The sequence below is a fragment of the Pteropus alecto genome, unplaced genomic scaffold, assembly GCF_000325575.1.
Source record: "Pteropus alecto unplaced genomic scaffold, ASM32557v1 scaffold109, whole genome shotgun sequence".
NCBI classification, from domain to species: domain Eukaryota; kingdom Metazoa; phylum Chordata; class Mammalia; order Chiroptera; family Pteropodidae; genus Pteropus; species Pteropus alecto.
In genome coordinates, this window is record NW_006494608.1 from 6,529,861 (window position 1) to 6,552,732 (window position 22,872).

Here is a 22,872-nt window from a genome sequence, read left to right on the forward strand (position 1 = left end):
AAGTGGTCAGCTCATTAATGAAAATTTTCATGTTAAGATGACTTTTACTTTCCTGGGCAACTTTTTAACTTAAGAGAACTACTATAGTAAATACTCAAGTACACACCCACCATATTACAGTTTCCTAACACAACATTCTCTAAACCGGATGTGGCTTGACTCCCATTTCCAGTAATACACTCAAATGAGAAATATTTTGCTGATTTTGGGTGTCTATGTTGGGTGTCTGTTGCTCTAACATTAAGATCCTAGAGTTTCAATTCTATAAAATTTCCAAACACTAGAGTTCCTTTAAGAGCCTGGTTCCAGGTAGGCCCTCTTCTCTTCTGTATTCCCTTTCCTTAAGTGATCTAGTCCATCTTATGCCTTAAAATATCAGCTATGCATTACTAAGTCCCAAATATGTGTTTTTCAGCCCAGATCTTTCCTCTGATCTCCACCTGACATCTCCCCTTGCATGTCTCAAAATACATCCCATAGGTAGCAGTCCAAAATCTTGTTCCCAAACTCCCACCAATCACCTCTACTCCTTTTAAAAAGTCTGTTTTTTCTCCCACATTTTCCCCAATTCAGTAATGGTCACTACCTAGCTGCTCAAACCAGAAACCTAGACATCTCTCTTTCCTCTAACATACCTCTAAACCGATCCATCAGTACATGTTTAAGTTCTACTATAAAAATACTTATTGAATCTGCCTACTCTCAACTTCACTAAACCAAGATACCTTCATTAAGTCAAGTCTCCCTTCTGGTTTAATGCAATCACCTCCTAGATTGTTTGTTTTCTATTATTCTTGCCTCCCTCTCTTGCACCATTCTCAATGGAACCTATTATAGATTTTTTAAAAATTATGTTCTTCCTCTACTTCTGTTCAACGACTTCACGTTGCACATAAAATTCAAATCATTAACTTGGCCTTCAAAGTCTTGCACGACCTGACTCCTGCTTTCTTTTTCAGTCTCATCTTAAAAAAAAAAACAAAGCTGCCGCCAACTGATCTCCTCTATTGTTTTCTACTTCAGTCTTTGTACTTGCTAGAAATGTATTCCTCATGATTTTTTCCGTAGCTCGATTATTCTCATCCATCAGATCTCCAAGTTATATAAATGTTACTTTTCCAGAAAGACTTTCCCTGACCACCGTCTTTGAACCGTCCTTATTGTCTTTACCACAGCATCTATTTATTGTCTTCAAAGAACTTATAATCTGTCAACATCTGGGCTTTTAAAAAATGTATTGTCTTCCCCAACAGAATGTAACCTCTACGACAGTAACTCAGTCCGTCCTGTTTACCATTCCATCATGCCATCCCTAGGCCTACAGATATCGGGTCTGTGTGTGTCTGCACACATATTTGTATATCAAAAGTAGATATTTGATGATTGAGAACATCTCAACCAATACTTAATACAGGGGAAAACCTTTTTCCCTACTTGTGATATGGTTCGTGCAACTGTACGGAGCACTTTCGAACCCCAAGTACCCTCATGTAAATATCCAAAAAACCACAAGGAAACAAAAAGCCAAAAAACACGTAAGAATAGAGCCATTCCTACTTATAAAAAGGAATGTGAATAATCTTGATTTTAAGTTCCCCTTTATAAATGTTCCCAAAGGATAAGGAAGGACCACAGGTGAAGCGCGGGGTATGCTCTGGGTTTAGGTAGAAAAGCTGCTCCGAGTATCATTCCGAAACCATATCCGATTCTCTCCTCCCATCTCCAGTCCATGAAGGACCGGAGAGACAATAACGACAGGCGGTGACCACCGCAGCACCCGCCCAAAGCTGAGACAGCAGGAAGTCTCCAACCCACTCTCGCGCACCGACTGCCAGCGTAATAAGGCTGCCCCGACTCTGAGACTGTAATCTACCCGCCAGTTCCCGTAATGTAGGGTAGAGCGCCCGGGATGAGTTTTAAAAGAGCCGGCGCTCTCTCCTCCCAAACAAGGTCCGCGCCGCCCGCTGTCCCAGCTCTGAACTCAGCAGAACCAAAGAAGTGGCTGCTGCCGGCACCGAGGCTGTAGGTACCACACCGGAGAGTAGGCCGGGAAGCAGTAGGCCCTTGCCGGGCACAAGGAGGGATCTGTGAGATTTCCTTCTAACCGTCACACCCCAATGCTGTAGGGCAAGCGTAACCTCTCTATGCCTGCTAGGCGAAAATACCCGGGCCGGCCAAGGGGCCATGGAACCCGGACCCCCACTGCCTCCGCCTCCTTACCAGTGTGATCCATGATTCGGCTCGCAGAGCACAGTGGGAGCGGAAGTCAACTGCGCCGGAGTCGCAGGGAGCGCGTGCGCGCTACCTTCTAGAGCCCGGGAGGCGGAAATGCGACCAGATTGCCCCGGCTTTGGCCTCCAAGGGCTTCCTTTTTTCGCGTACACTACCCAACTCCCGTGACGGAGTCAGGCATAGTTCCAGCCGAGGGAGAAACAGCGAGTACGCGAAGAGCTTCGGTGTTGAGGTTGCTACGGCTTCCACTCACGTGCTTCAAGAGAAAGTAGCCTTTAACTGGAAAGAAGACCGACGGGAACCGGGGAGGGGGAGAGCGGTAGTAGCCGAAGGAATAAGCTCCCAGCAGGTAAGGCGGACGCCCGCCCTCGTAGGGCGTTGCCTTGTGGGACTTGTAGTGCACCGGAGCTCTGAAGCCAGCCAGGCCCACTGCGCAGGCTCGGTCGTTGGGCGGGTCCCACCCCGGCGGGCGGAGTAACGGTTTGGAATCCCCCAGGTCTGCGAGCGACTGTCTCCTCCCCCCGGTCCAGGAAAACTGTAAACACGCGCGCTCCGGAAGGCGTCCTGCAGTGGGGACGTTGCCCAGGGGATGACTGAGCTGTGTGAAGCTCCCTACAAGAGAGAAGGGCTCCATGCTTATTGTCTAACTGTCGCTTTGTCGCCCAACAGACTTGGTATATATATGCCCGTGTTCCCACCTCTTAAGTTTCTAACCGTTGCAACACTTAACAGTGCTTGACTAGCACTCATTTTCTAGCAAAAACGCTTGTGCCTTTAGAAACCCCCAGAACACGTCTCATAAGGACTGGGCGCAGGGTCAGGTGGAAGGCGAGTGGAATGCAGCCGCCCGTTATTAGGGGATAACCCAGCAATAAAGTGCAGAGTGGAGGATAGACGCGAAGTGAGATGTAGAGGGTGTTAGGGCTGCCCAGAAGGGAGAGGTTAAAAAGGAAAGGTCAAAAATGAAGAAGAAAGAGTAACCACAACAGGCAGTACCTAGTTCCAGTTCTTGGTCCCAGGGGTTTGTGGTTGCTGCTGCTTTCATCTTTCTCTGCCAAAACAAAGGAAAGTGCCAAAGAGTGATTCCTGAGGACCTTCAATGCAGTCTCCACCTCGCGGATTTGGTACATTTGTGTCCACTCCCTCTCCAACCCTTTACACTTGGTGTCCTCGGATGAGTAGAAAGGAGCACAATTAGTGGAAAACACAAGCTGGGGAGTCAAGGGATTTGGGTTCTATTCTTGTCGTCCCTTGGTGACGACATCATTACCTTGGGTTATTCACGCTTTCAGTGCCAGAATTCTTAGATCAATAAGAGATTATATTGACCTCTCACAGAAATGTTTTTGTGTTACTGAATTCCAAATAAAGTATGTGTAGAAATGTGCTATATCTCTATAGTCATAATGTAACATCTTTGAATAATAATATGATGATCAGTACTATAAGTGTTCTATGTTATTTGGTGAGTGTTTTACTGGGATCTTTTAAAAACACTCCCACTATATCTGCAGCTTTATAAACAAGTTTTCAAGTACATTCACGGCTAAGGACAATTGTGAATCAAAGTTACCCTTGCTTTTGTAAAAATGTAAATTTCTGTATTATTAAGTGGTTTTCAAGATGTTGTCAGTTATTTGGCTTATTTTTTGTTTCAGAGGTTGAGGGAAGTTTAACCTTTCTCCCATACCTCCCTATTTCTCTAAATGCAGTGCTGATATGATCGGGCATTTTTCACCAGTTTGGGGTATAAAAGAAGGTAGTTTTCACCTAGAAAGTACTCTTTCAATTTTTTTCTATCCTCATATTTAGCCTACTGGCCATATTTCAAATTGATACAAATCTCTGTTCCAAATAATAATAATATTGGTGTCTGCCAATGCTGATATTTAAAGAATTAAAATAAGAAAGAACCTTCAAACTGTATTTTACATAATTTAATCTGTAAGTCAGAAGTTTCGTCAGCATTTTATGGTACATCAAGTTATGAAAATTACTGAGCAAAACCACTTATTTTAGGCTTCCTGTCGTTAAAATGTAAAACATTTATTGAATTATTTGATATAACATCTGTTGTTTCCATGCATTGCTTTAGCATCTGTGCTCTATATTCATTTATCCCTTGACTGTAGTTGCTTCACTTTAGCAGTGCAGTAGCAGTGTGACAAATTAATCTCTTTACCTAAATTGATAAATGAAACTATACATAGAGTTATATTTTATTACTGCATTCTGGTATCTATTGTTGGAGAGCCCTGTGTGCTGTAATGTCACAGTTTCTTTACTGAAAGTCAATATTCACATTTATTTTATAGCATGGTACCGTCCTAAGGTTTATAAAAATGAAATGTCATTGTAATAGATGATCTGAAGCGCTGGGTGCATATTTTCATTTTAGTGACAGACCGTCTGCTAGCCTATGAATTATAAGCCAATGTTCTTCAAGATGTGTTGGTAGCCTTTCATTTACATAGCACTGTTTATGCTATGAGAAAAATAGGATGGGTAGCACAGACATTGTTTCTCCAAGAGCTTGTTAGAGATTCCTCAATACAAGGTCAGGACGATAACCTTCATCTCTCTAATGCTCTTTCAGTTGTATCACACTATAGTGCATAAGACTGCAGAAAATAAGAATTGTATGAATAATGATCCCTAAGGCCTTAAGGACCATACAGACTAGCATTTACAGAAGTGATTAAAAACACATGTCATTAAATTCTGTGTGTTTTGAGGGAATGCAGTCTACCTACATTCAGAGAAAAAATGAGCAGTAGGGCTGAGGATATTTAGGTAGGCTTTGTGAAAGGATTTAAGTCGAGCCTTGATGGACAGATATGATTTAGATACGAGGAAAGCAATGAAAGAGGCATACCAAACAGGAAAGAGCAACAGCTCAGATGTGAGAATTGTTACAGCTTCTTCAGAGGACAATGATCAGTTTGAGTTAAAGTTTGATCCATGTTTGGAAGCACTGAAAAATAAGATAGGATTGTAGAGAACCTTGAAAAGAAAGATTTCAGAGTAATAGTTAAGAAAAAGCAATTAAACAAAACTTAGCATGATCTATTCATATAAACAACATAATTCAGCAAGACATTTGAAAACAATGAGAAAATCTTAAATTTGAGGGGAAAAGGTAAATTATTACCATTACATGTAATATCATTAGAATAATTGACTAAGATGCCAGAGACCCCTATAATGGCCAAAATGCCCGCAAGTATGAATGAACTTAAGAAGAATTTAATAAGAACTGGCCAGGATAGTCTCCATAGACATTAACAAGTTGGATACGTAGAATGGAGGGAAAGCCAGTACAATATAGTAGTTAGATATATGCACTGGGTTCCAAGCCCAGCCCTGCCAGTTACCAACTCTGAGACTTTAGGCAGATTACCTAATCTTTGTGACTGACTTCTTTCATTTATAAAATGGGGATAGTAATAGTACCTACCTTTGGGACTGAACATTGCTGATTGAAGGCATCTCGCCAGTCTTATTTTTTGAAGCTGGCAGTATACATACCCATTTGGGTAGGAGTCCTTTGATCTAGAGAGGCCCTGCAGCCTTCCTTTTCTGAGAAGGAAAATTTTGCAATAGGTAGGTATCCTTTGAGCCAGATAGGCCTGCTCTTCTCTATAAGCCCTTCTCTAGGAGATAATTGCCTAATTTTTTTCTCTCTACATTTCTATTCGGCTCACTCCTGAAAGAATGTGTAGGATATTAAACTGCTCTGTAGCTGTGCCATGTTTGTAAGCAAGTAGTCTGTGATACTGTTTTTTAGACTTGAGAAAGCTTTTGTTCCAAGGGCTCACTGACCATAACCCCAGCTGCCATTCCATGCCAGTTGGAAGGGGGCTTTCAGGCTTCCCTGCTATATTTGGTTTGTAAACAGGCCCTGTTACAATTTAAATATTTCTCATTATCAGAAATATATTTTACATCATAGCACAGTGCATAAACACAAACTCACATGCATATACATGCATATAAGTGTCATGAAACTGTATTTACCCTTCCCACATATGATACTCTGCTGTTTCTAGTCTATTCTGTCCCTTTCAAAAAAAAATGCTGGTTATGACTCACTAGAATGTCAAAGTGCACTAATGGTTTGAAATTTTAGTTTGAAAACCTGCTTTTATATCTCTTATGGTAGGGGTCCCCATCCCCAGGCTGTGGACCAGTAAGGTCCTGTTAGGAACTGGGCTGCACAGCAGGAGTTGAGCGGAGGGCCAGGAAGCAAAGCTTCATCTGTATTTGCAGCGCTCTGCAGCACGAGCATCACCGCCTCAGTTCCACCTCCGATCATCAGGCATTAGGTTCTCATAGGTCCCTGGTGCCAAAAAGGCTAGGGACTGCTGTCTTATAGTGTTTTGAAGAGCTTATTCTATTTTAGAAATGTCTGAGAGGAAGGATGAATCTTAGCATCAGGAAGACTTAATCCTTGTTTAAACTATGCAGAGAGGTGATGAGGAAGAAGATAGATACCCAAGACCAAAGAATGGCAAGAAACTCAAGAACAAGGCTACTTGGAGTTTCTTTCCTGTAATTGGTAATAGCTGCCTACTGAGAATTGGGTCTCCAAATGAATAGAAACAATTTCTTGACAATGGATTTAATACTCACAATTCCCTCAGTTTAGGAAAATACTGGGCATAGATTTCCAATTCCTACTACTACCTTAATACCTACCTACCTATGAAGACACCTGCTCATCTGCCACTTTCTCCATCAAGCCTTCTCTGACTCATTCTTGGAACAGATAATATATATAGTGAAGAAAGAGCATGAGCTTTGGAATCATGGAGAACTGGGTTCAAATGTCAACTCTTCCTGCGTGATAATTCGTCAATTACTTAAGCTTAATTCTGTATGGATAAAATGGGGATAATCATAACTTTGCTTACAGAACTGTCCTGAAGATCAAAGGAGATAACATCTGTGAAGACCATTTATTGCTTGCCAAGTAATAGACTTTTAATAAATGTTCATTTCTTTCATTCTTCTTGGTAATTACTGCCCCTTCAGAACATCCAGACACTTTTTTTTAAAAGACATCATCACTCTCTACTTCATATTGTAGCAACATGCTTATTTTTCCACCCTACAAGATAGGCTCCTTGAAGATAGGGTCCATTGGCCATCCATATTTGTATAATACACAGTATTTAGCAGAAGGTGCTCACAAAATACATGTTGACTTACTAAAGAACATCATCAGAGATAATATGGCCCTGTCAAAAAAAAAAAAAACATTTAAAACTTTTACATACAAATGAATTTGGCAAATGACTGGATAAAACTTAACAATAAAAAATAATTATACTAGGAGGGCACTGACCACTAGGATTATAAAGATTTAGTGATAATTTATTACACCAATGTTCAAGTTCACTCGATAAAATGAACAAAGAATATCTAATGCCAGAAGACAATGGCCCATGTCTTCAAACATGAAGGAACTCAAGCAGCATAGCATGTCTGAACTCAAGAAAAGTGAGAAAAAACCCTATGTGTGTGTTTGTTTATACATGTGCACATATTCAACAATGAAACCCAGCCAACTAGAAGAGAAAATTTAAAACTAAGAGTGATTAACTCTGGTGAATAATTTATTCAACAAATATTTATTAGTAGCAGACAATTTTCTGGTCATTTTTAATATATCCGTGAACAAAGCAAATAATCCACCTTACCTTGCCTATGTGAAATTTACATTCTAGTAAAAAAATGGTTTAAATATTTAATTTTACTAATACTAAGCAACTATGGAAATTAAGGTTATAGAAGAGAATGCGAGTGTTTTAAACCTGAACAAAATAAATACAGTGTAACTGAAAAATTGTGGAGAGAGAACAGAAAGCCTGCGAGTACTAATTTTTTTTTTTTTTTTTTTGGAATGGAAGGTAGGGAACGCATATGATAGTTAAAAACAAAACATAAAACTTTCTTTGCAAAAGAAAGAAAAAAGTTTGTTTAATCTCCTTGACTCTAGCACACAAGAAGTGACAGTTCCCCCAGGCTCCATCAGGAATGGAGAAGGAGAGCAAGAGTGCAGAGATTTCTTTTCCAGGCCCAGGCCTGTGAAAAATGATGGCCAGGTGTTCTTAGCAGGACCCACAGATGGTCTGTATACCTGGTTAGCCCTCTGGAGTCTGGGAGCATCAGCATCTCTAAGAATTCATTTGTATTCAACCAAGATGGGGAGGGAAATCGATTGTTACTTGTTGAACTGGAAAGAATAAACCCCATGGTCTGAGGGAGCATGTACCATCACTTGGTTTTCCTGGCTGCTGCTCTCAATTGAAACATTGGGAAAAGGCGCAGGGTGTACTGGGAGATGTAAGCTGCTTACATAGCTGCAGATATTGGCATATATGTGCCCAGGTGCTCAGAGAGAGGTGGCCCAGTTGGTGGGTAAGAGCTCCCATCATGAAGGCAGGCTAGAGAGCAATGGGGTGATTCATCCCTAGGGTCAGAACTGAACCTGAAGGCTGCATGAGATATGACTAGTGTTACATCCAAGATGGGTTAGATACTTGAGGAAATGTCTGAGTTACTTCTGATATGAAGACACGAAGTTACTTCTGATATGAAGACACGAAGATGGAAGATACAGGGACAGTGTAAACTGAGCAAGCATCCTGTTGGGGATGATGTTTTAAGGAGCTGGGTAAAACCCATTCAGAAGAGCTATAGTGAGGTCATAGGTCAATACCATACCATCTATATCTCCAATCCTTAGCCAGGCCCATCCATTTTGCATAAGTTTTTCTTGATTCTGTCATTTCTTTGGACCACCATCAGCAAATTTGCAAAGCAGCAAAATGTTGAGGCTGGTACTCCAGGGAGTGTCTTAACATATTTTTCATTAAAGTGGGTGATGATGGCTTCACACTTTTTTATGGACTCCATCCTTGCAAAGCCAACCCCTTTGCTGATCCTGCTAGTGTCTCCAAGGATTCAAGTGGAGATAACCTGGCCAAAGGGCTTCAGTATTCCTTCCAGTTCTTGCTCATCCATTGACAGTGGGAGGTTTGATATGTATAAATTTGTGGGTTCCTCCTGTTGTTGTGCCATCTGTATCAGTACATCACTGGCTTTCAGTTCTGTTATAGCTTTCTTTATGGCTGAAGTACTGTCATAGTTCACAGAGCCATAGCCTTTGCATTTGTTTGTGGTCTTGTCCAGTATAGCCATAATGGAGACAGTCTTGCCATATGACTGACACAATTTGACATCGTCCTGTTGAATAGTGCCTGGTTGCAATCCCTGGATGTAGAAGTTAGTTTTGCTCAGCTGGTCATTTCCATTGCTCACACTGCTACTGTTAGGGGAACCATTGCTTGGACTAAGTGGTGTCTTCTGCTGAGACAATGACACATTTGGCTTCTTTTTGTTCTTGTTATATCAGAAGTCAAAATCCCAGGTCTGGAAGTCACTGATAGCAGCATTTCTCTTTACTATTAGGGAACTGAAAGAAAGAAGAGGGACAGGGACAGAGATAGGGAAGGAAAGTAGAAGGATAGAGAAAGAGAGGGGTAAGAGGAGGCGGGGGGAAGGGAGAGAAAGGGAGCATGAGTACTAATTTTTCATGAATCATCTACCTTTACTGTCTAAAATAAAAATACTAAGAGTAACCAGTTTCTGAGAAGTTTTCATAATTTCTTAACCTAGAAAGAGCTCTTTGAAAGTAATATCCCTCATGTTAAAAAAATTTTCTACCTCTTATTCTTTCATTGTATCAAATTCAAGTAAAATTAATTACAATTAGAATATTTCAATTAAAATAGCATCTATTGTAGAGCAGTCAGGATCTGACTAGAAACTGCTTCAATTATTTTCAGTGAGGGAATTTAATGCAGATGATGCCAGAGAGCTCAATGGGGACGTCCAAGAGAGAACTCAACCCAGAGCTCCAATGACCATGCTCTTATATCTCAAGAAAGAATTCACAGATAAGGTAAATATCAAGCAGAGAAGCACAAGTTTTATCGAAGTCAAAGTACACACTTAAGAGTTCAGTGAGTTGCACTGAGAATGTCCAGATTATTGGCTTTTCTTCTTGGGGGCAGAGCATGGAGACCTGGTACTCACATAATCTCACTGTTGCCTCCCAATGGTCTCAGTGAGCTCGGTTTCCCATTCTTTCTTCTTTATTTGGTGTGTCTGGAACTGTCATGGCATCACATGCATGATCGGAGCTGTGGGGACTGCTATGCAGATGAGATTATAATGATATTATAATTAGCCAAACAAAAGTCGGGTCAAAGGTGGCAGCAAGACTGCGTAGGACTGGTTTTGGTTTGTTTCCCCTTGCTAGGACTGAAAGAGGCAAGGAGCTGAAAGTAGCCTGGAGCCACATCCTGAAGGAGAAGAGTACACCCCAAGGCTACCTGTCCTGCCTCACAGGAAATTAGTTACATAGGTAATGGAAGAGCTAAGAAGCCAAATATGACAATGAGGTAACCTGTGATTAGTGTTAAGAATCAGAAGCCACTGAGCCCTTAGGCTGAAGAAACAAAGTAAGAAAGCACTATTACCTGAAAGAGGGTGGGAGACAGAAAAAAACACAACTGTTGTGAAGAATATACCCCTGGATTTTCCCTCTTGTGCCTTCCAGTATCCCATTAATTGACCCCAGATGTCAGCTAACACAGGAGCCAGGGAAATGCAGTCTACAGGGATCAAACCCCCTTGCAGTACTTATAGAGCAGAAGCAGGACAAGGCATCGGCACACAGGCTTTGCATTGAATATAGAGTTCCATATGATTTTTATGAAAGTTTTGCTACCTGTCTACCTATGTAGCTGTACAGAAGAAAAAGTTGGACATACTGTTGTGGAGGTGGAAAAATAATTTTTCTTCTATTAAGTTCTGGCTGGACTAATAAATTAACATGAAACAGATTAACAAGAGAAAAAGACCAGATTTGTTATGGATGTTCATAAGGAGATTTCATGAGAGTAGGAGACTGAAGGACAGATGGGATAGTTAAGGCTTATGTGCTATCTTGAGCTAAGGAGAGAGGGAGGAGTTTGTGGTTTGGGACTTTAGTGGGAAGGAAGGCAATTCACATGGAAATGGAAAGCAAATGTTTGGTAAATGTTTGTTGAACCATCTTTAACAATGGGACACTGAGAGGACTTGGCTCAAATGGGTCTTGCTGGGTTCCTCCCTGTCTATCACACACTAGTTCATATTAAACTGTAGTTATCTATGATGATATCTCTCTTCCTGGAACAGGTCTTCTAAATTCTTTTAGGAAATTAGGGGGATGGTCTTTAGTTTTTTCTGAGTCTTTTCTTAAAAATCACCAGCTTGAAATAATATCCCAAAAGGCATATTTTGGGGTGGCAAATTCTGCTCCCCCTTAGTGTTCACCTGGCATTAATTTAATAATAGTTATTTATGGATAGACTGATTTTGAGTGATCCTTGCAATTTTATTTTTGTATTTTTTCTACATTGAGATTTTTTTTTAGTTAGATTTAAAATTTTTTTCTACCCTAATCACTGTGTTGCTCACTTGAAACTAATGTAATATTGTAGGCTAACTGTAATTTAAAAAAATTTTAAATATTATTGGCAAAAAAATCCACATATTTTAATGAGCTGAATTAGAAATGAACATAAGTTTAAAACTATGGTAAATTTAGGCAGAATTATAGAATTACAAACTTTTTCTGTATAATCACCATGTAACAATAGGTTAACCTGCAGTTGACCTGAGTCTACTTAGATAAGTTTAAATTAAGTCTGAGGCTAATTAATTACACACTATATTTTCATAATAACATTTCCCCCATTTCATTGGTAAATATTTCTTTATAAATCTCTAAGAGATAATAGAGTCACAATGCCATTACCACAAAAAATCAATGTCATTGGAGAAAAAAGGTAGGAGGACTTTTCTAGATCAATAAGACTAAAGAGCTATAACAACTAAATGCAGCACTTGAAGCTTCGTTGGGTCAAAATTCAGGGAAAACAGTTCTAAAAGACGTTGGGGACATTATAATATAGATTGTCTAGAAGACAATAAAATAGAATATTTTCTTAAGTGTAATAATGATATTTCAGTTAGGAGATGCATGCTGACATAGGGGTAGAATATTATGAAGATAATAGAAGTTTTTTTTACACAGTAAAAAATTTTTATATTCAGAATTAACTAGCTGGATTCAGTTTAGATGATCCCAATTTTGTTGGCAACATTCAAAGCTTCATAGTTGGGAGCCATATTGAACACAGGCCATCTTCATCAGGCCTGATCGGAGTACTGACTTTGGCTATGTCAGTGTCCTAGAGCTTCTTCACAGCCTATTTGACCTGGTGCTCATTGGCCTTGACATCCACAATGAACGTAAGCATATTGTTGTCTTCTGTCTTCTTCATGGCTGACTTGGTAGTCGGGGGAACCTGATGATGGCATAGTGGTCAAGCTTATCTCTGAGGGGTGCTCTTATGAGGATTTTTGGGTTGCCTTCGGATCCGCAATGTCTTGGGCCATCAGAAGGTGAGTGATATGCGTATCTTCTTTTTTTTTGGCTCTAGGACGACACCTTTCAGCATTGCTTTCTTTGCTGTCAAAGCTTTGGCTTTGGATTTGGGAGGGGCCAAGGCTTCCTTCTTCACTTTTGGCGCTATCTTTATGAGAAGGATGCTTTGAACAAAAAAATATATAGCTAAATATTAGGCATACAGACATATAGATAAAGCAAATATGGCATCTAATGAATCCAGGTGATGGTGTACTATTGTCCCCTTCTTACAACTTTTCTGGTGTTTAAAATACTATATAATAAAAAGTTGGAAAAATTCTAGACAGACTCATTTGCAATAAGAATAAATATAAACAAAATAAATTAAACAGAATCTGCTTTTAGGGACTGAATGTCCTCCCCCAAACTTCACATGTTGCAGCCCTAATCCCCAATGTGATGGTATTTGGAGATGCGACCTTTGGGAAGTAATTAGGATTAGATGAGGTCATGAGGGTGGGATCCTCATGATAGGATCAGTACTCATGAGAAAGGACACCAGAGAAATTATGTGTTCTCTCTTCCTGCACATGTACCCAGGTACAGTTCTGATAAGTTCTCTTCCTGGCTGCCTTCTCGTAGAGAGCTTTCACAAAAACCTGACCTCCAAATCTCAGACTTCTAGCTTCCAAAACTATGAGAAAATTAATTTCTGTTGTTTAAATCGCCCAGTCTATGGTATTTTGTTATGGCAGTCGGAGCTAATACATCTGGGAATGACTTAATTTTCCTGAGTTACACAGAAAATCCTTAACAGCACTGTGAAGACAAGCTATGAGATCAACTCAACAGAGAAAAGGTGGGCACTTGAGTTCATTGAGCTTCTCACTGAGAGGATAGAGAATGGTTTTTACTTACTTTGTCAGGAATAAAGACTCCAAATTGTCAGGGTAGAGTCTGAGCTTTCTAATTTAATATAGGGGGAGGAAGAGTGTTGGTGTTAATCTAACTTTAGCTATCCCATTTATTGTGAATACTTCAATGGAAGGCAATAAAAACAATGGTATAGTCCACTTGCATCCTTGTATAGGGCACCAGAGGAATTCAGAATGAATCTTGCCTGTTCAATGTCCAGTGCAGGGCATTTCTTTGGCCCTTCTTAATGCCCCAAAAGAGGCTTCCTTGGAACCTGTTAGTACTTAATCTTCTTAAACCATCTCCCTGGTGCTAAATCAGACCATCAACATCCACTCACCTCCCAATATATAAACACATTGTACTGAATCATCAATAAAATTAATTTGTTGTTTTGGCATAGTAATTAAGGGTTTGGACTCTGGAATTTTGGCTCTGCCATTTGCTTCCTAAGTGGCCTCAGGCAACTCAAGCTTTCCTCGTCTCAGTTTCCATATTCTGCCATATAGGGATGGTTGTTCCCTCCTAGTGTTGGAAATTAAATTAGCCAATTAATTTCAATAGATTAACATCACATCTAACACAATGCCTAATAAATAATAAGCACTTAATGAACGTTAACCATCATCATCTGAATCACGACCTTTGCCAGGTCGATAAAAAAATCCTAGACTAAAAGTTGTTTTAGAGATGATGTCCACTAGATGGCACCAGCTATAGGGAAATAAAATCTACATACAGGTACCGTATACTATATTTCATCAAGAGTTTGAAAGTTATATGAAGAGACAGAACTGCAATGTTAATAAGGCAATGTGCACATATAGATATAAGTATATTGTGGCCACAAACTAAGCATTTGCTCCATAATAATTACCTAAAGCATACGTAAAACAATTACAAGTCAAAAATGTTCTGGTTTGACTCCCAGACCTCAGGAGACTCTGATGTAGAGATCAGCAGAGAAACATTGAGAAACCCTCCTATTCTGTATTGGGGTGTGGTGGTATGATGCTTGGTCAAGTTTGGCTAATAACTGGGGTTCTGTTTTGTAGAAATTTATTCTTCTAGCTTTTGTTTTGCTGAGCAGAATGTTATTTGATGAGGAACCTGCTAAAGGATAGAGATTTTTGTATGCTGTGGGAGGAAGGGTTTTCAGGGATGGACAAGAAAACAAATGACTGACATTGGGACAGAAACTTGGTTGGAAGTGCAGAAGAGTTCAGATAGGGTTTTTAGCAAATTTTTCTATGTGTTGAGAAATATTAACAGCACTTTTGCAATTAGACATGCTTTTCTGACATCTGAGAAAATGATCTCAAGGCAGAACAGGAACAAAATGGACTGGACATTTGAGTTACAACACTTTTTTACTTTTCTTTCTTGTCATTCTTTTCTACTGTCCCTACGTCTTCAAAAAAAAATCTTGTTTAAAATACCTTGATTATATTTTTAGGGAGTTAAGGGAGAGGTTTGGGTCCATCATTAGGCTGAATTATTACACCAATTGGAATTGAGCTAAAGAGGTAAGGTGATAAAGTTTGTGAAATGTGAAAATACTCATTAATTCCTGACCCCTGCCCCAACCCATCCTTATCTTTTTACTATCCCAGAGGAGGGGGACTTCTTTGTCCTATATAAGCTAACTCCTTTTGTCCACACACTATCAGTTATCTATTCCCTTTCATACATCTTCAATTCTTTCATTTCTAGCTCTAGTCTCTTGACGTAAAAAAATAAGTTAAAGTCTTCTCTACTTTGGAAAACAAAACAAAGCTCTCTCTCGTCATTTTGTATCTCGTAATTTCTGTCTTGTTCTTTCTTTCCTTTGCAACCAAGTATCTAGAAAGAGCAGTCTCCCTTGCTTCACTTCCTCTCTTTTTCTACTCCTTCCCTGTACTCTGGTCATTTTGCCAGAACTCAACTGCAAATGCCCCCACTGAGGTTACCAGTGAACTTCATGTCAGAATCATTGGATGGTTTTCAGCCTGAATCTAAGCTCCATGCAACATTTGCTACTGTTAACATTTATTCAATAATTATTGAACACCTACTATGTGTTTGACACTGTTGTGGACACTGTGGTGTATAAGATGAGGTCCTGCCTCAAGGATGTAGCCAAGTTATTACATCAGAGTTATCTGGCCTGAGGCCAGGGCAAGGGAGATGGTGAGCCTAACTTTGGTTGGTGGGCAGCAAGCACTTATAAAGCTGCCAACCTTTGACTAACTTCTTTGCTTGCATAACAATCTGAACTTCAGACTGCTTGCTCAGATGTTATTTTCATATTATTAATAATTCTCTTATCAACATGCTATCTTAAAATTGCTAAAAATGTGATATTTTTGGAGGAAATGACCACTCTATGCTCTCAAACTCCCACTCCTCCCCCAACTAACCTTTCTTTATATCTTCTTATAGCTTTTTTTTTCCTAGTGAGGGGAACTCACAGTATTCATGTAAACAATGAAACAATATTTTTGGAGAATCATAAGTGCTGTAAAGGAAATAGAGCAGGGCAATGTAATATTGATGCAGGACAAGGCATCTCCCGAGTTGGGGGAGACCAAGCCCTGCATGAGAGAAGAGGGTCCTTTGGCAGAGAATGTAGAAAGAATTCAACATACAAGCCAAAATTAGGGTCAAAAGGAAAGTTTATTAAAGAAGGGGAAAAGCGAAGACTAGAGAAAGCAAAGACAAAAGCCCAAGACAATGAAAAAAAGCCCCAAGTGTGGGGGGATCCCGTTTATATATCATTCTTTAATTCCTGTGAGTTATAAAGACTGTTTACCGTTTCCTTCGATATGGGCATATAGTGAGGAAGGAGAAGAGTCTGTAGCACGAAAGACTTGCTGATAGTTCCCAGCCTTTAATCCATAGGTTCCCTATGGTTTTAGCTGTAGGGAATGAACAATTTTATTTGTGTAGGGCAGCCACTTAAAGACATTGTTTTTCCTGTTTCCCTTTTCACAGATATGGGAAATGGGCTGTTAGCAATGCCAGCAGAAATCTTCCTTTGTTCTGCAGGTGTCCTCCTGGCCTGCCTGCAGAGCTGATCAGCATATTGCAGTCTCTGAATGTAGGTTGATTTAACACTTTAGTTATCTTGCCTCCTCCTAAAGCACTGCTATGGTCTAAATATTTGGTCCCCCCCAAAATTCACATGTTGAAATCCTAACCACCAAGGTGATAGTAGGAGGTGGGCCCTTTTGGATGTAATTAAGTCCAAGAGTAGAGCCCCATGAATAGGATTAGTGCACTTATAAAAGGGACCCCACAGAGATCCCCTGCCCCTTCCACCATGTAAAGACACAGTGAAAAGAAGCCTTCTGTGAATCAGGAAGTGGGTCCTCACCAGATACCCAATCTGCCAGAGCCATAGTCTTTGACTTCCCAGCCTCCAGAAATGTAAGAAATGTTTGTTACTTACAAGCCACTGAGTTTATGGCATTTTTGTTATAGAAGCCTTAATAGACTTAAGACAAGCACCCGTGGCACAAGGGAAGGGATGAAGAACTGCTTTACATAGTATGATCAAAGAAGGCCTCTTTGGGAAGATAGTTTTTAAGCTAAGACTTAAAAAAATAAAAAAGTTAATCAGAAAACTGTGTAGAAAAGCCTGCCAGGCAGAGGAAAAAGTAAGTGCAAAGGCACTGAAAAACTTGGGATGTTCAAGTAACTGAAAGGAGACCCATGTACCTAGAGCTTTTTGATATGACAGTGGTTAAAAAGATGGATGGAAGAAATGGGCTTGTTCTATAAGATTGGGTATGTCACTAGAGCCTGTTTAAGTGCTAATAGATGTGATTCAGCAGAGAGAGAGAGGACTTGAGACACAGAAGAGGTGGGATCCATCATACAAGTCTAGGGGTTTGTTTTGATAAGAGCAGAAACACACTAAAGCTCTTTTCCCTTAGTTTTAACAACATCACTCTTGATTCTTCCCCTTCTTCTCTATTCCTCTTTAGTCTCCTTTTGACACCCCCCTTTCACTTTTGGTTATTGGCAGGGTTCTGTCTATGACTGCCTTCTAATTATCCTCTCTGCATTTTTTTTAGACAGTCTTATCTTTACTTTCTTGGGCTTCACACTGTCATCTCCAATTGTAGATAATATATTTTTAATCTCCCAGATTATATCTACCCCAGACCTGCTGACCTGATTTAGCTGCTTATTTAACACCTCCACTTGGATTGAGCCATCTTGAATTTAACGTGTGCAAAATTGGGATTCTTGAGCCCCATTCTTCTTTCCCCATCAAAACACGACACCTGAGGGAAGGCGGTCAAGACGGCAGACTAGGAAAAAGTGGGGTTCACCTCTCAGGTCTGCATTAAAATTACAACCAAATTATAAAATAATCAACGTGGGGAATCACCTGAAGTCCAGCTGATCAGAACACCTACGTCTGACAATATAAAGAAGGAGCCACATTGGAGCTGGCAGGAGGGGCAAAGTTACAAATCCAGATGGACTTGCACCCACGGGTGGCATTGGAGCACTAGGAGGGAGTGTGAGGCTGTAGAGGCTCCCCCTGAAGGCGAGACAGGTCCTAGCCCCATTTAGGGGCACCCCAACCTAGGGAAGAGGAGTTCCCAAAAAAATCTATTGAAACCAGAGAAGGTTCTGGCCTTCCTGGTGAGACAGAAGGAGACTGAAAACTCAGACTCCCCTTTAAAGGGCCCATGCACAGGCTCTCTGGCCCTCAGACACTGACCGAGGGCACTGGCAGTAGGTCAGAGGCTCGGGCAGAATTGATATGGGGTAAGACTGAATTACCTGGCACCAGAATGAGGAAACCACCATTGTACGTTAGTCAAGGTCCCCCTACAGAGCAGTCTACAGACCTGCGCCAGCTAACTTGTGCTAAGCAACCCTCCCCATCCTCAACCCCCCAATTCTGAAGCAGCACTGGCTGAGGAGATTGGCCTGCCCCACCCAACCTGCCCAAGGCAGCTCATTACCAGGCCACTGCCCTGCCCTGCCCTGCCCTGCCCCTTTCCAGAGCTGAACATTCCCTGCAGGCAGCGACCTCAGCCAGGGCGGCAAGCACATTTCGGGGACAGTTTCAGGCATATCACTGCTGCCAACATGAGCTTGGGTGGATCGTGGGGATCTGTGGGCTAGTCCCAGACAGAAGCTGTTCTTATGATCTGTGACTTTTGCAGAGAAAGTAGGCGGACACAGAAGTTGCAGCAAACTGAAGCTGTATTGGCCTGACAACCGTTGTCTCCCTGAGACCCCATCCCACCCAACCCACAAATTACCTGAGGCCCATTGACAGGCAACTGCCCCCTCCCTGCCCCTTTCTGGCACTACACGTTCAGTACAGGCAACAAACTTTGGCTAGCACAGTGTGGAGAAATCAGTTGCAGGCAGACCACTGCTGCCTGCAGGAACTACACTGTCTTGTGGGGGTATCTCAGGGATCTGTGGGACCGCCCTAGATGGCAGCCGGTCTCACTGTGATCTGTGACTACAGCAGGAACGCGCAGGCACAGAAGTTGCAGCAAAACTGAGGCTGTATTCGCCTGACAGCCCTTGTCTCTCTGAAATCCCATTTCACCCAAATCCACAAAGTGCCCGTGGCCCATTGACAAGCAGCCACCCCCACCCTGCCTATTTCCAGGGTTGCACATTCTGTGCAGACAACAGACCTTGGCTAGTGCATTTAACAAATTTCAGGGAAAACAGTGGGGCAAATCACTGCTGCCAGTACGAGATACAGTATTGCTTGGGTAGATCACAGGGGTTGGTGGGCCCATCCCAGATGGCAGTAGGTCTCGCTGTTAGGTTCACCAAAGGAGGAACACACAAGGCCAAAGGGGTTAAGCAAGGTTATTGTAGCAGAGTGACAGCCGTGCTGAGCTGAAGATGGCGTCAGCCCTGAATGCAAGGGGACCTGAAACTTACAGGGGGCTTGCGGCAGGCTTTTTCGGTGGGAATATTTCAGGCGGGTAAATTGGCAGGGAAAGGAGGAAAGTTCAGTGAAGCAAGATGAGCATGTAGCATTACCAACCCAGACATTGCAAGGTCTCGTTTCCACACATGGGTAAGGGAGGAGTCTAGTTCTCACACTACGGGAGATAGGGAGAGGGCCCTCCTCGACCTAACACTTGCAGTAATATGTGGGAGCCAGTGGTCCCAGAGCTGGCAGCAAATCTAGTGTTGTATAGGCCTAATGGCCCCATGTCTCACTGAGAGGCCACACCACCTAACCCACAAATTATCTGTGGCAAGCTTGTTCCCAGGCAACCCAGTCTCATTCTCTGCTTTCCTTGGGATGCAAATACAACAGCAAATAACTACTCAATTTGTGTGGCCCACACAAAGCTCGTGCATCCAGGAGAAGCTTTTGGTGGCAGGCCACAAACCCATGCATACGAGCTTCAGTAATTCTTGAACAGATCTGAGGTAGGCTGTGATCTGAGACTTGTACAGGGAGCCACAGAGACAGCTCTGGCATGTAAACTGGCACTGCAGTGGTGGTGAAATCTGCTCAATATATCCAGGTAACTCCCTGGGTTCCTGCACAGCCCAATGCGCACATCACCCAGAGGCTCTTATGGGCAACTGACAGGCAGCCTCAGGCATTGAAGATCACTGGTCCGTCTGCTCAACTGCCTCAAGCCCAGTACTGGGAGTAACCAAACAGGCTTATTGCATTGTCTCTTCCTCTTATGTATAGATCCAGCATAGGCAGCAACCATCTACAGATCGCTTTGTAGCTCTCAACAGGTAGCCCCAAGCAATCAAAGGCAGCAGCTAACTTTGGCCTACTGGGGAGCTCCTCTCAAGGGGCCACAAAACCAATATACCCAGAGGCTGGCACTAGACCACAACAGACCAACTCCTGACTAGCCCTGTAAGTGGTACACCCAAAGGGTGGTCTGAACAAGTACATAAACCAGCTAGGGTCAGCTCCCACATAGCAACTCATACCCAATGGGCATAGCCAATTCTCACACTTAGTCAGCCCAAGAGTTAATCCCATTCACTGATGTACTAACACCAATAAAGTCTTAGCTACAACAGAAGATCACATGCAAGTCACAAAAAGATCATGTCCAGAGCCCCTGGCACAGGTGATAAGGGAGAGTGTGCCAGTGGGTCTACAGGACACCTGACACTTAAGGTCATCTGGCCAAGGCTGAGATGAAACAAATCTTCCTAACACATACAAATGAACACAGAGAGGCTAATAAAATTAGAAAACAAACATGCTATAAACTAAACAACAGGAGAAAATTCCAGAAAATAAGCTAAATGAACCTACCAGAGACAGAGTTCAAAATTATGGTTGTAAGGATGCTTTATGAAATTAGGGGGAAAATGAATGCACTCAGTGAGAACCTCAAGTTAGCATAAAAATATAACATAGAAACCATAAAAAAAAAAACAAAAAAACAAATGAATACTAAAATAACTGAAGGGAAGAATACACTAGATAGATTCAACAGTAGATTGGAGAAAGCAGAAGACCAGATCAGAAATCTGGAAGACAAGGTAGCAGAAAACACCTAATTGGGATAGCAAAAAGAAAAAAAAAGAATTAAAAAAAAATGAAGATAGTTTAAGAGACCTCTGGAACAACATAAAGTGTAACAATATCTGCATCATATAGGAGTACCAGAAGGAGAAGAGAGAGAGCAAGAGATTGGGATTCTTTTTGAAGAAATAATGAAAGAAAACTTCCCTAACCTGGCAAAGGAATTAGACATACAAGTTCAGGAAGCACAAAGAGTCCCAAACAAGAGGAATTCAAACAGACCCACGCCAAGACACATCATAATTAAAATGCCAAAGATCAAAGACAAAGAATCCTAAAAGCAGCTAGAGAAAGGCCCATTTACTTACAAAGGTACCCAATGTCTGCTGACTTTTCAACAAATTTTGCAGGCCAGAAGGGACTGGCAAGAAATGTTCAAAGTTATGAAAAACAAGAATCTACAACCATGAATACTCTGCCCAGCAAGCCTTTCAGTTAAAATGAAAGGTGAGATAAAGAGCTTCCCAGACAGAGAAAAGCTTCAGGAATTCATCACCAACAAGCCAGTATTACAAGAAATGTTAAAGGGACTTATTTAAAGAAAAAAAAAAAGGGCGGGGGGGGTGGGGCAAGGGGGCAGAGCACATAAATAGGAATAATAAAATGGCCGTAACTATGTACCTATCAATAATCACTTTAAATGTAAATGGATTAAATGCTCCAATCAAAAGACACAAGTAGCTGAATGGACAAGAAAAACAAGACATATGCATATGGTGTCTACAAGAGACCCACTTCAGATCAAATGATTCTTACAGATTGAAAGTAAAAGGAGGGAAAAAGATATTTCACACAAATGGAATTGAAAAAAAAAGCTGGGGTAGCAATACTTATATCAGACAAAATAGACTTTAAAACAAGATAAGAGACAAAGAAGGGCATTGCATAATGATAAAGGAACCAATACATCAAGAGGACATAACCCTAGTAAACACATAGGCACCCAACGTAGGAGCACCTACATACATAAAGCAATTATTGACTGACATAAAAAGAGAGATCAACAGTAATACACTCATAGTAGGAGACTATAAGTGACACCAATGGACAGATCTTCCAGACAAAATCAACAAGGAAACAATGGGCCTAAAAGAGACACTAGACCAGATGGTTTTACTAGATACTTTCAGAGCATTTCATCCCAAAGCCGCAAAATATATATTCTTCTCAAGTGCACATGGAACATTTTCCAGGATAGACCACATGTTAGGCCACAAACAAGTATCAGTACATTTAAGAAGATTGCAATCATATCAACCATCTTCTCCGATCACATGGTATGAAACTAGAAATCAACTACAAGAAAAAAACTGAAAAATACACAAATACATGCAGGCTAAGTAACATACTACTAAACAGTGAATGGGTTAACAATGAGATCAAGGAAGAAATTAAAAGATACCCAGAGACAAATGAAAATGAAAACACAATGATTCAAAATCTGTGGGACACAGCGAAAGCAATCTTAAGAGAGAAATTCATAGCAATACAGGCTTACTTCAAGAAGCAAGAAAAAGCTCAAATAAACAATGTAACCTTACACTTAAAAGAACTAAAAAAAGAACAACAAACAAACTCCAAAGTGAGTAGAAGTTAGGAAATAATAAAAGATGAGAGCAGAAATAGGTGAAATAGAATCTAGAAAAACAATACAAAAGATTAATGAAACCAAGAGCTCATTCTCTGA

The 22,872-nt window shown here is 41.1% G+C and overlaps 2 protein-coding genes, 1 long non-coding RNA gene and 1 pseudogene across 4 annotated transcripts in view; 1 reads left to right on the top strand and 3 right to left on the bottom strand.

Moving 5' to 3' along the window:
• The window catches only part of CBLL1 (Cbl proto-oncogene like 1), a 16,882-nt gene extending 14,147 nt beyond the window's left edge, over positions 1–2,735 (bottom strand). For both annotated transcript variants that reach the window (XM_006925358.3, XM_006925357.3), the window contains exon 1: positions 2,221–2,735. In XM_006925358.3, the coding sequence (XP_006925420.1) occupies positions 2,221–2,233 (13 nt within the window). In that variant the 5' untranslated portion in view covers positions 2,234–2,735. The remainder of the gene's footprint in view (positions 1–2,220) is intronic.
• Positions 2,481–3,624, top strand: LOC112473542. The gene is made up of 2 exons (XR_003044062.1): positions 2,481–2,581; positions 2,729–3,624. It is a non-coding gene; the product is annotated as an uncharacterized LOC112473542 (long non-coding RNA).
• Positions 3,625–8,188: 4,564 nt separating this feature from the next.
• Positions 8,189–9,692, bottom strand: LOC102882775 (annotated as a pseudogene).
• A 3,010-nt stretch (positions 9,693–12,702) lies between these two features.
• Positions 12,703–22,872, bottom strand: part of SLC26A4 (solute carrier family 26 member 4) — a 77,501-nt gene continuing 67,331 nt past the window's right edge. Inside the window, exon 22 of the mRNA XM_025041930.1 lies at positions 12,703–12,903. Within this exon, the coding sequence (XP_024897698.1) occupies positions 12,703–12,903 (201 nt within the window). The remainder of the gene's footprint in view (positions 12,904–22,872) is intronic.